The following is a 13,361-nucleotide window of genomic DNA, read 5'->3' on the forward strand; positions in this document are numbered from 1 at the left end:
TCTACACCACACCCCCTCACCCCTACTGTACACCCTCTCATTCTACACCACACCCCCTCACCCCTACTGTACATCCTCTCATTCTACACCACACCCCCTCACCCCTACTGTACATGCTCTCATTCTACACCACACCCCCTCACCCCTACTGTACACCCTCTCATTCTACACCACACCCCCTCACCCCTACTGTACACCCTCTCATTCTACACCACACCCCCTCACCCATACTGTACACCCTCTCATTCTACACCACACCCCCCCACCCCTACTGTACACCCTCTCATTCTACACCACACCCCCTCACCCCTACTGTACATGCTCTCATTCTACACCACACCCCCTCACCCCTACTGTACACCCTCTCATTCTACACCACACCCCCTCACCCCTACTGTACATCCTCTCATTCTACACCACACCCCCTCACCCCTACTGTACATGCTCTCATTCTACACCACACCCCCTCACCCCTACTGTACACCCTCTCATTCTACACCACACCCCCTCACCCCTACTGTACACCCTCTCATTCTACACCACACCCCCTCACCCGTACTGTAACCCTCTCATTCTACACCACACGCCCTCACCCCTACTGTACACCCTCTCATTCTACACCACACCCCCTCACCCCTACTGTACACCCTCTCATTCTACACCACACGCCCTTACCCCTACTGTACACCCTCTCATTTTACACCACACCCCCTCACCCCTACTGAACACCCTCTCATTCTACACCACACGCCCTTACCCCTACTGTACACCCTCTCATTTTACACCACACCCCCTCACCCCTAATGTACACCCTTTCATTCTACCCCACACCCCCTCACCCCTACTGTACACCCTCTCATTCTACACCACACCCCCTCACCCGTACTGTACACGCTCTCATTCTACACCACACCCCCTCACCCCTACTGTACACCCTCTCATTCTACACCACACCCCCTCACCCCTACTGTACACCCTCTCATTCTACACCACACCCCCCCACCCCTACTGTACACCCTCTCATTCTACACCACACCGCCTCACCCCTACAGTACACCCTTTCATTCTACCCCACACCCCCTCACCCCTACTGTACACCCTCTCATTCTAAACCACACACCTCACCCGTACTGTACACGCTCTCATTCTACACCACACCCCCTCACCCGTACTGTACACGCTCTCATTCTACACCACACCCCCTCACCCCTACTGTACACCCTCTCATTCTACACCACCCCCCCTTACCCCTACTGTACACCCTCTCATTCTACACCACACCCCCTCACCCCTACTGTACATGCTCTCATTCTACACCACACCCCCTCACCCCTACTGTACACCCTCTCATTCTACACCACACCCCCTCACCCCTACTGTACACCCTCTCATTTCACACCACACGCCCTTACCCCTACTGTACACCCTCTCATTCTACACCACACCCACTCACCCCTACTGTACACCCTTTCATTTCACACCACACCTGCTCACCCCTACTGTACACCCTCTCATTCTACCCCACACCCCCTCACCCTTACTGTACACCCTCTCAAACTACACCACACACCCCCACCCCTACTGTACACCCTCTCATTCTACACCACACCCCCTCACCCCTACTGTACACGCTTTCATTCTACACCACACCCCCTCACCCCTACTGTACACCCTCTCAAACTACACCACACCCCCCCACCCCTACTGTACACCCTCTCATTCTACACCACACCCCCTCACCCATACTGTACATGCTCTCATTCTACACCACACCCACTCACCCCTACTGTACACCCTCTCAAACTACACCACACCCCCCCACCCCTACTGTACACCCTCTCATTCTACACCACACCCCCTCACCCCTACTGTACACCCTCTCATTTCACACCACACGCCCTTACCCCTACTGTACACCCTCTCATTCTACACCACACCCACTCACCCCTACTGTACACCCTCTCATTTCACACCACACCTGCTTACCCCTACTGTACACCCTCTCATTCTACACCACACGCCCTCACCCCTACTGTAGACCCTTTTATTCTACACCACACCCCCTCACCCCTACAATACACCCTCTCATTCTACACTACACCCCCTCACCCCTACAATACACCCTCTCATTCTACACCACACCCCCTCACCCCTACTGTACACCCTCTCATTCCACACCACACCCGCTCACCGCTACTGTACACCCTCTCATTCTACACCACACCCCCTCACCCCTACAATACACCCTCTCATTCTACACCACACCCCGTCACCCCTACAATACACCCTCTCATTCTACACCACACCCCCTTTACCCCTACTGTACACCCTCTCATTCTACACCACACCCCCCACCCGTATTGTACACCCTCTCATTTTACACCACACCCCCTCACCCCTACTGTACACCCTTTCATTCTACCCCACACCCCCTCACCCCTACTGTACACCCTCTCATTTTACACCACACCCCCTCACCCCTACTGTACACCCTCTCATTCTACACCACACGCCCTTACCCCTAATGTACACCCTCTCATTTTACACCACACCCCCTCACCCCTACTGTACACCCTCCCATTCTACACCACACGCCCTTACCCCTACTGTACACCCTCTCATTTTACACCACACCCCCTCACCCCTACTGTACACCCTTTCATTCTACCCCACACCCCCTTCACCCCTACTGTACACCCTCTCATTCTACACCACACCCCCTCACCCCTACTGTACATGCTCTCATTCTACACCACACCCCCACACCCCTTCTGTACACCCTCTCATTCTACACCACACCCCCTCACCCCTACTGTACACCCTCTCATTCTACACCACACCCCCTCACCCCTACTGTACACCCTCTCATTCTACACCACACCGCCTCACCATTACAATACACCCTTTCATTCTACCCCACACCCCCTCACCCCTACTGTACACCCTCTCAAACTACACCACACCCCCCCACCCCTACTGTACACCCTCTCATTCTACACCTCACCCCCTCACCCCTACTGTACACGCTCTCATTCTTCACCACACCCCCCCACCCTTACTGTACACCCTCTCATTCTACACCACACCCCCTCACCCATACTGTACACGCTCTCATTCTACACCACACCCCCTCACCCCTACTGTACACCCTCTCATTCTACACCACACCCCCTCACCCCTACTGTACACCCTCTCATTTCACACCACACGCCCTTACCCCTACTGTACACCCTCTCATTCTACACCACACCCACTCACCCCTACTGTACACCCTTTCATTTCACACCACACCTGCTCACCCCTACTGTACACCCTCTCATTCTACACCACACCCCCTCACCCCTACTGTAGACCCTCTTATTCTACACCACACCCCCTCACCCCTACAATACACCCTCTCATTCTACACTACACCCCTCACCCCTGCAATACACCCTCTTATTCTACACCACACCCCCTCACCCCTACTGTACACCCTCTCATTCCACACCACACCCGCTCACCCCTACTGTACACCCTCTCATTTTACACCACACCCCCTCACCCCTACAATACACCCTCTCATTCTACACCACACCCCCTCACCCCTACAATACACCCTCTCATTCTACACCACACCCCCTCACCCCTACAATACACCCTCTCATTCTACACCACACCCCCTCACCCCTACTGTACACCCTCTCATTCTACACCACACCCCCCCACCCGTACTGTACACCCTCTCATTTTACACCACACCCCCTCACCCCTACTGTACACCCTTTCATTCTACCCCACACCCCCTCACCTATACTGTACACCCTCTCATTTTACACCACACCCCCTCACCCCTACTGTACACCCTCTCATTCTACACCACACCCCCCCACCCCTACTGTACACCCTCTCATTCTACACCACACCGCCTCACCCCTACAGTACACCCTTTCATTCTACCCCACACCCCCTCACCCCTACTGTACACCCCCTCATTCTAAACCACACCCCCTCACCCGTACTGTACACCCCCTCATTCTAAACCACACCCCCTCACCCCTACTGTACACCCTCTCATTCTACACCACACCCCCTCACCCCTACTGTACATGCTCTCATTCTACACCACACCCCCTCACCCCTACTGTACACCCTCTCAATCTACACCACACCCCCTCACCCCTACTGTACACCCTCTCATTCTACACCACACCCCCTCACCCCTATTGTACACCCTCTCATTCTACCCCACACCCCCTCACCCCTACTGTACACCCTCTCATTCTACACCACACCCCCTCACCCCTACTGTACATGCTCTCATTCTACACCACACCCCCCCACCCCTACTGTACACCCTCTCATTCTACACCACACCCCCTCACCCGTACTGTACACCCTCTCATTCTACACCACACCCCCTCACCCCTACTGTACACCCTCTCAAACTACACCACACCCCCTCACCCCTACTGTACACCCTCTCATTCTACACCACACCCCCTCACCCCTACTGTACACCCTCTCATTCTACACCACACGCCCTTACCCCTACTGTACACCCTCTCATTTTACACCACACCCCCTCACCCCTACTGTACACCCTTTCACTCTACCCCACACCCCCTCACCCCTACTGTACACCCTCTCATCCTACACCACACCCCCCCACCCGTACTGTACACCCTCTCATTTTACACCACACCCCCTCACCCCTACTGTACACCCTTTCATTCTACCCCACACCCCCTCACCCCTACTGTACACCCTCTCATTCTACACCACACCCCCCCACCCCTACTGTACACCCTCTCATTCTACACCACACCGCCTCACCCCTACAGTACACCCTTTCATTCTACCCCACACCCCCTCACCCCTACTGTACACCCCCTCATTCTAAACCACACCCCCTCACCCGTACTGTACACCCCCTCATTCTAAACCACACCCCCTCACCCCTACTGTACACCCTCTCATCCTACACCACACCCCCCCACCCGTACTGTACACCCTCTCATTTTACACCACACCCCCTCACCCCTACTGTACACCCTTTCATTCTACCCCACACCCCCTCACCCCTACTGTACACCCTCTCATTCTACACCACACCCCCCCACCCCTACTGTACACCCTCTCATTCTACACCACACCGCCTCACCCCTACAGTACACCCTTTCATTCTACCCCACACCCCCCCCCCCACTGTACACCCCCTCATTCTAAACCACACCCCCTCACCCGTACTGTACACCCCCTCATTCTAAACCACACCCCCTCACCCCTACTGTACACCCTCTCATTCTACACCCCACCCCCTCACCCCTACTGTACATCCTCTCATTCTACACCACACCCCCTCACCCCTACTGTACATGCTCTCATTCTACACCACACCCCCTCACCCCTACTGTACACTCTCTCATTCTAAACCACACCCCCTCACCCCTACTGTACACCCTCTCATTCTACACCACACCCCCTCACCCCTACTGTACACCCTTTCATTCTACCCCACACCCCCTCACCCCTACTGTACACCCTCTCATTCTACACCACACCCCCTCACCCCTACTGTACATGCTCTCATTCTACACCACACCCCCTCACCCCTACTGTACACCCTCTCAATCTACACCACACCCCCTCACCCCTACTGTACACCCTCTCATTCTACACCACACCCCCTCACCCCTATTGTACACCCTCTCATTCTACACCACACCGCCTCACCATTACAATACACCCTTTCATTCTACCCCACACCCCCTCACCCCTACTGTACACCCTCTCAAACTACACCACACCCCCCCACCCCTACTGTACACCCTCTCATTCTACACCACACCCCCTCACCCCTACTGTACACGCTCTCATTCTACACCACACCCCCTCACCCCTACTGTACACCCTCTCAAACTACACCACACCCCCTCACCCCTACTGTACACCCTCTCATTCTACACCACACCCCCTCACCCATACTGTACACGCTCTCATTCTACACCACACCCCCTCACCCCTACTGTACATCCTCTCATTCTACACCACACCCCCCCACCCCTACTGTACACCCTCTCATTCTACACCACACCCCCTCACCCCTACTGTATATGCTCTCATTCTACACCACACCCCCTCACCCCTACTGTACACCCTCTCATTCTACACCACACCCCCTCACCCCTATTGTACACCCTCTCATTTCACACCACACGCCCTTACCCCTACTGTACACCCTCTCATTCTACACCACACCCACTCACCCCTACTGTACACCCTCTCATTTCACACCACACCTGCTCACCCCTACTGTACACCCTCTCATTCTACACCACACCCCCTTACCCCTACTGTAGACCCTCTTATTCTACACCACACCCCCTCACCCCTACAATACACCCTCTCATTCTACACTACACCCCCTCACCCCTACCATACACCCTCTCATTCTACACCACACCCCCTCACCCCTACTGTACACCCTCTCATTCCACACCACACCCGCTCACCCCTACTGTACACCCTCTCATTCTACACCACACCCCCTCACACCTACAATACACCCTCTCATTCTACACCACACCCCCTCACCCCTACAATACACCCTCTCATTTTACACCACACCCCCTCACCCCTACAATACACCCTCTCATTCTACACCACACCTCCTCACCCCTAGACAACATCCATATGTACACACTCCTGTACACCCTCCTCCTGTACACAATCCATTACACACTCTCTAATACACTCCTTCTGTACATACTACTACTGTACACACTCCAACTGTACACACTCCAACTGTACACACTCCAACTGTACACACTCCTGTACACACTCCTACTGTACACACTCCTCCTGTACACATTTCTACTGTACACACTTCTCCTGTACACACTCCCCTTTACACACTCCTTCTGTACACACTCCTCCTGTACACACTCCCCTTTACACACTCCCTCTGTACACACGCCCCTTTACACACTCCTGTACACACTCCTCATGTACACACTCCTCATGTACACACTCCTACTGTACACACTCCTGTACACACTCCTCATGTGCACACTCCTCATGTACACACTCCTCCTGTATACACTCCCCTGTACACACTCCTACTGTACACACTCCTACTGTACACACTCCTCCTGTATACACTCCCCTTTACATACTCCCCTTTACACACTCCTGTACACACTCCTCATGTGCACACTCCTCATGTACACACTCCTTCTGTATACACTCCCCTGTACACACTCCTACTGTACACACTCCTACTGTACACACTCCTCATGTACACACTCCCCTTTACACACTCCCCTATACACTCTTCCTGTACACTTTCCTACTGTACACACTCCTCCTGTACACACTCCTCTTTACACACTCCTGTACACACTCCTGTACACACTTCTTCTAATCACACTCCTCCTGTACACACTTTTACTCTACACAATGCTACTGTACACACTCATGTTCACACTCCAACTGTACACACTCCAACTGTACACACTCCAACTGTACACACTCCAACTGTACACACTCCTGTACACACCCCTCCTGTACACACTTCTGTACACACTCCTCCTGTACACACTCCTGTACACACTCCTCCTGTACACACTTCCAATTACACACTACTTCTGTACACACTCCTGTACACACACTTCATTACACACTCCTTCTGTTCACACTCCTGTACACACATCTGAACACACTCCTCCTGTACACACTCCTCCTTTTCACACTCCTCCTGTACACACTCCTGTACACACTCCTGTACACACTCCTCCTGTACACACTCCTCCTGTTCACACTCCTGTACACACTCCTTCTGTTCACACTCCTGTACACACTCCTCCTATACACACTCCTCTTGTTCACACTCCTGTACACACTCTTTAACATACTACTCCTGTACACACTCCCCATTACACACTCCTGTACACACACTTCTACACACTCCTCCTGTTCACAATTCTCTAGTTGAATAGTTCCTGGTGAAACTGGATGTTTTTGCCTCACACACACACACACACACACACACACACACACACACACACACACACACACACACACACACACACACACACACACACACACAGATTTGGTTTGTTTTGGGCATTTCATTGTAAATATGTATTGTAACGAGAAGCACATGGTACCAAACAAACATAGCAGTGTATCTTTCAGTCGCACACCCTGTTCTGGCACATCTGTATTAGATCGGGTCTGAACAGAGGGACGAGTCCAAACACATGACAGAACTCAAAAAGCAGCTTGGGGGAAAAAACCAAGCTGAAAAAAACATGATGAAGCCCTCAACATTGTCTCACTGTCTCACAGATTCACATGCAAGGACTCATCTGCACAAGTCCAGAATTATATACAAATCGCTCTGTTTCAGAACTAATGTTCTGCTCAGCCTTCTCATCCTGACCTTCATTCTTCTGAATCATAGCTGATCATACAGAACTCATTTTTCATTGACTCTAGACGATACACTTTCAGCCCATTTACTCTCTGAAACTCAAAACAGTCAGGACACTTGTTTTCTTTAAATACAGAACTCTACAAATCTCATGTTCTCTGGATATTATTCTATTATCTCTAGAACACCACATAATGAAAACATCTTCCTACATTAAATTGATCAGAGTTCAAGGTTTCCAGATCAGACACATGAACATGTGGATCTAAACAATTTCTACCTTCTTCAGGATGGATGTTATCAGAACTGACCCATGCTTATCAGGTCAGATGTTGAACACAAACCACAGATATCAGATATTATATACACTTTCCACAACCAGCACTATCTCCATAGTTAAGGTTTGCTAGGACACATGTCCTCTAGATCCATCTCTAGATTTTGAAACCTTCAGTTCACAAAAACACCTACTCTCTCAATCACGTTCTCTAGAATCCTGACTGCTTGAGTCAACAATCTTTTTAAGTTCTCCATATTATATCTTCAGAACTTTCCCAATTTAGAATCTACCTTCTCCACAGCCCACAAATGAATGTGATTCCAAAAGTTCCATTCTGTAGAACTTATGACTTCAGGAACCAACACTGTCTCCCCCATGTACAATGTTCTTTAGACCTGGTGTAGCAAAAAACTGCATAGTATCACCATGGCAACAAGCTGCATCAGCATCACCATGGCAACAAGCTGCATCAGCATCATGGGCAACATGACAGAAAAGGGATAAAGGTTTATATTTGTGATGGAATGAGAGCGGTGTTGAGTCTTACCTCGTTCACACTGAGCTCCAGTAAATCCATACGTACACACACAGCGGTTCGGGGCAACACACCTTCCTCCATTCAAACATCCTGACTCACACACGGCTACACACACGCAAACACACACACACACACACACACACACACACACACACACACACACACACACACACACACACACAAAGAATATAGCATTAGACTTAATTATTGCAGAATGAATAAAGTTATAAACTAAACCATATGCTACATGTTACCATGACAACACTAATCACATGAGTACTGTAAGGTCAGAGGTTACACTGTGTGTCAATTTAAAATGAAATGAAATCAAAGTTTTGTTTGTTGCCTGCAGAATGAATCTGCTATGAAATCTGCTAAACTAATCCCCCCCCCCCACCAATCCAACTCTAAAGCACAAGTTTCCTTATAAAGAAAAGAGGTGGAGACGAGTAGCTCTGATCTGATCCATGAATATTCTAAAACAGATTCAAGCAAATGCTGACAATCTGATGATGATGATGATGATGATGAATGTGGTTTTAATAATGATGGTGATAAAGTCAAGTCAATAATTCATTCATTCATTCATTTTCTCCCGCTTATCCGTAATTCGGGTCGCGGGGGCAGCAGTCTAAGCAGACCCCCGCCTTCGACTGCTGCCCAACCTTCACATCACCGTCCCTTACGGTCCCTCCTGCAGGTGGTGAGCCCACGGGAAGGCGGCCCCACGTCACTCCAACGTCACGGACCTTGATATTTCCCTCGTAAGGGACCCAAATCAAGTTTATTTCTATAGCGCTTTTCACAACAGACATTGTCTTAAAGCAGAGAAGGTGATAATGATGCTGGTGATGATGATGGTGCTAATGTTGGTGAGGGTGATGATGATGATGATAATGATAAAGATGATGATGTGGTGGTGATGGTGATGATGATTATGATGGTGATAATGGTGATGAAGATGATGAGGATCAGATAAAGGAACAGATCTGGAGGGATCATGGATAGCGAGTGTTTGGTAAACCAGGATATTTGGATGCTGCTGTCTCCTCACTCTCACATGTTCACTCAGGACACGTAATAATCCAAATTCTTCTCTCTCTCTCTCTCTCTCTCTCTCTCTCTCTCTCTCTCTCTCTCTCTCTCGGCGGAGATAAACATGCTCCTGAGGTTCCAGTGATCACTGTTCCTGCTCCTCTTCCCTCCGTGAATCTTCCCACTTCGTCCAGGTCTGCCTCTGGATCAGGAGAATTGAGGATTTGGACTGTAATTAATGTAAACAGTCTGCTACACTGACTCAGGACTACAGTTTGCTCTGATCTCCATCACTGCACCTCAACATCGTTTATCTGTAATAAATGGACATTTGGTGGAACCCAGATGAGGATGAGGTTCCTTCTTGAGTCTGGTTCCTCTCAAGGTTTCTTCCTTCTGCATCTCAGGGAGTTTTTCCTTCACCACAGTCTCCACCGACTTGTTCATCAGGGACAAACTTACACTTATAAAGAACTTATTCATTTTTATCTCCACATTATCTGTGTAAAGCTGCTCTGAGACAATGTTCATTATTAAAAACTCAATACAAATAAACATGAAATTAATTGAATTAAATGGTGATGATGATATTGATGATGGTGGTGATGATGGTGGTGATGATAACGAAGGTTCTTACGCTGGCCGCAGTGAGCTCCAGTGTATCCTTTCTGACACAGACACTGATCTTCAGCACAAGTTCCACCATTTATACACCGAATATTACAGTTTTGAACTGCAACAGAGAAAATATATTATACACACACTTGCTTGCACACACACACACACACACTCACACACACATACATACACATGCACACACACTCATTTGCACACATACTTATATACCTACACACACACACACACACACACACACTCAAACACACACACGCACACATGCACACACACACGAACACGCACGCACACACACGCACACACACGCTTGTAGAGACTGAGTGTAATATGGGTGTTAAGGCCCAGGGATCAGTTTGTTATAAAACATCTGCAGGGATTTTTTCTCTGCACTTTGTGTCACACATACCGACATGATGACATTATGAGTTTATTTCTCAACACAATTCTGTGGCTTTCATGATAGTAAAGATTTATAAATTATTATTAACACTTTAACAAAGAGAGGGCATGTTTCATTTCAGGGTGTAGGCTGTAGAGTGTAGAGTATAGGGTGTAGTGTGTAGAGTATAGGGTGTAGTGTGTAGAGTATAGGGTGTAGGCTGTAGAGTGTAGAGTATAGGGTGTAGGCTGTAGAGTATAGGGTGTAGTGTGTAGAGTATAGGGTGTAGTGTGTAGTGTGTGGAGTGTAGGGTGTAGTGTGTAGAGTATAGGGTGTAGTGTGTAGAGTATAGGGTGTAGTGTGTAGAGTATAGGGTGTAGTGTGTAGAGTGTAGAGTGTAAGGTGTAGTGTGTAGAGTATAGGGTGTAGTGTGTAGAGTATAGGGTGTAGTGTGTAGAGTATAGGGTGTAGTGTGTAGAGTATAGGGTGTAGGCTGTAGAGTGTAGAGTATAGGGTGTAGGCTGTAGAGTATAGGGTGTAGTGTGTAGAGTATAGGGTGTAGTGTGTAGAGTGTAAGGTGTAGTGTGTAGAGTATAGGGTGTAGAGTATAGGGTGTAGGCTGTAGAGTATAGGGTGTAGTGTGTAGAGTATAGGGTGTAGTGTGTAGAGTGTAGAGTGTAAGGTGTAGTGTGTAGAGTATAGGGTGTAGTGTGTAGAGTATAGGGTGTAGTGTGTAGAGTATAGGGTGTAGGCTGTAGAGTGTAGAGTATAGGGTGTAGGCTGTAGAGTATAGGGTGTAGTGTGTAGAGTATAGGGTGTAGTGTGTAGAGTGTAGAGTGTAAGGTGTAGTGTGTAGAGTATAGGGTGTAGGCTGTAGAGTGTAAGGTGTAGTGTGTAGAGTATAGGGTGTAGGCTGTAGAGTGTAGAGTATAGGGTGTAGGCTGTAGAGTGTAGGGAGTAGTGTGTAGAGTATAGTGTATAGTGTGTAGTGTGTGGAGTGTAGGGTGTAGTGTGAAGAGTGCAATGTGTAGAGTATAGTGTGTAGTGTGTAGGGTGTAGTGTGTAGTATGTATGCACTACATACTACACACTACACCCTACACACTACACTCTACATCCTACAAATTACACTCAACACACTACACTTAACATACCACAAATTACACTCAACACACTACACTCTACACACTACACTCCACATCCTACAAATTAAACTCTACACACTACACCCTACACTCTACACACTACACTCTACATCCTACAAATTACACTCAACACACTACACTCAACATACCACAAATTACACTCAACACACTACACTCTACACACTACACTCCACATCCTACAAATTAAACTCTACACACTACACCCTACACTCTACACACTACACTCTACATCCTACAAATTACACTCAACACACTACACTCTACACACTACACTTTACACTCCACATACTACAAATTACACTCTACACTCTACACACTACACTCCACATCCTACAAATTAAACTCTACACACTACACCCTACACTCTACACACTACATTCTAGATCCTACAAATTACACCCTACAACCCACACTCTACATACTACACTCTGTGTAGAATGTAGAATGTAGTGTGTAGAGTGTAATTTGTAGGATATGGAGTGTAGTGTGTAGAGTGTAATTTGTAGGATGTAGAGTGTAGTGTGTAGAGTGTAGAGTGTAATTTGTAGTATGTGGAGTGTAAAGTGTAGTGTGTAGAGTGTAATTTGTAGGATGTGGAGTGTAGTGTGTAGAGTGTAGAGTGTAATTTGTAGGATGTGGAGTGTAAAGTGTAGTGTGTAGAGTGTAATTTGTAGGATGTGGAGTGTAGTGTGTAGAGTGTAGAGTGTAATTTGTAGGATGTGGAGTGTAGTGTGTAGAGTGTAGAGTGTAATTTGTAGGATGTAGAGTGTAGTGTGTAGATTGTAGAGTGTAATTTGTAGGATGTGGAGTGTTGTGTGTAGTGTGTAATTTGTAGAATGTGTAGTGTAGTGTGTAGAGTGTAATTTGTAGGATGTAGAGTGTAGTGTGTAGAGTGTAGAGTGTAATTTGTAGTA

General features: G+C 48.7%; 1 protein-coding gene across 3 annotated transcripts in view; it reads right to left on the minus strand.

The window, feature by feature from the left end:
- fbn1 (fibrillin 1) overlaps nt 1–13,361 on the minus strand; it is a 126,725-nt gene that overhangs the window by 84,323 nt on the left and 29,041 nt on the right. For all 3 annotated transcript variants that reach the window (XM_083552174.1, XM_083552176.1, XM_083552175.1), the window contains exons 5-6: nt 10,907–11,002; nt 9,244–9,339 (exon numbers count right to left, since the gene is read on the minus strand). In XM_083552174.1, the coding sequence (XP_083408300.1) occupies nt 9,244–9,339; nt 10,907–11,002 (192 nt within the window). The remainder of the gene's footprint in view (nt 1–9,243; nt 9,340–10,906; nt 11,003–13,361) is intronic.

The sequence above is a fragment of the Silurus aristotelis genome (assembly GCF_946808225.1).
Source record: "Silurus aristotelis genome assembly, chromosome: 10".
Taxonomy (NCBI): Eukaryota; Metazoa; Chordata; class Actinopteri; order Siluriformes; family Siluridae; genus Silurus; species Silurus aristotelis.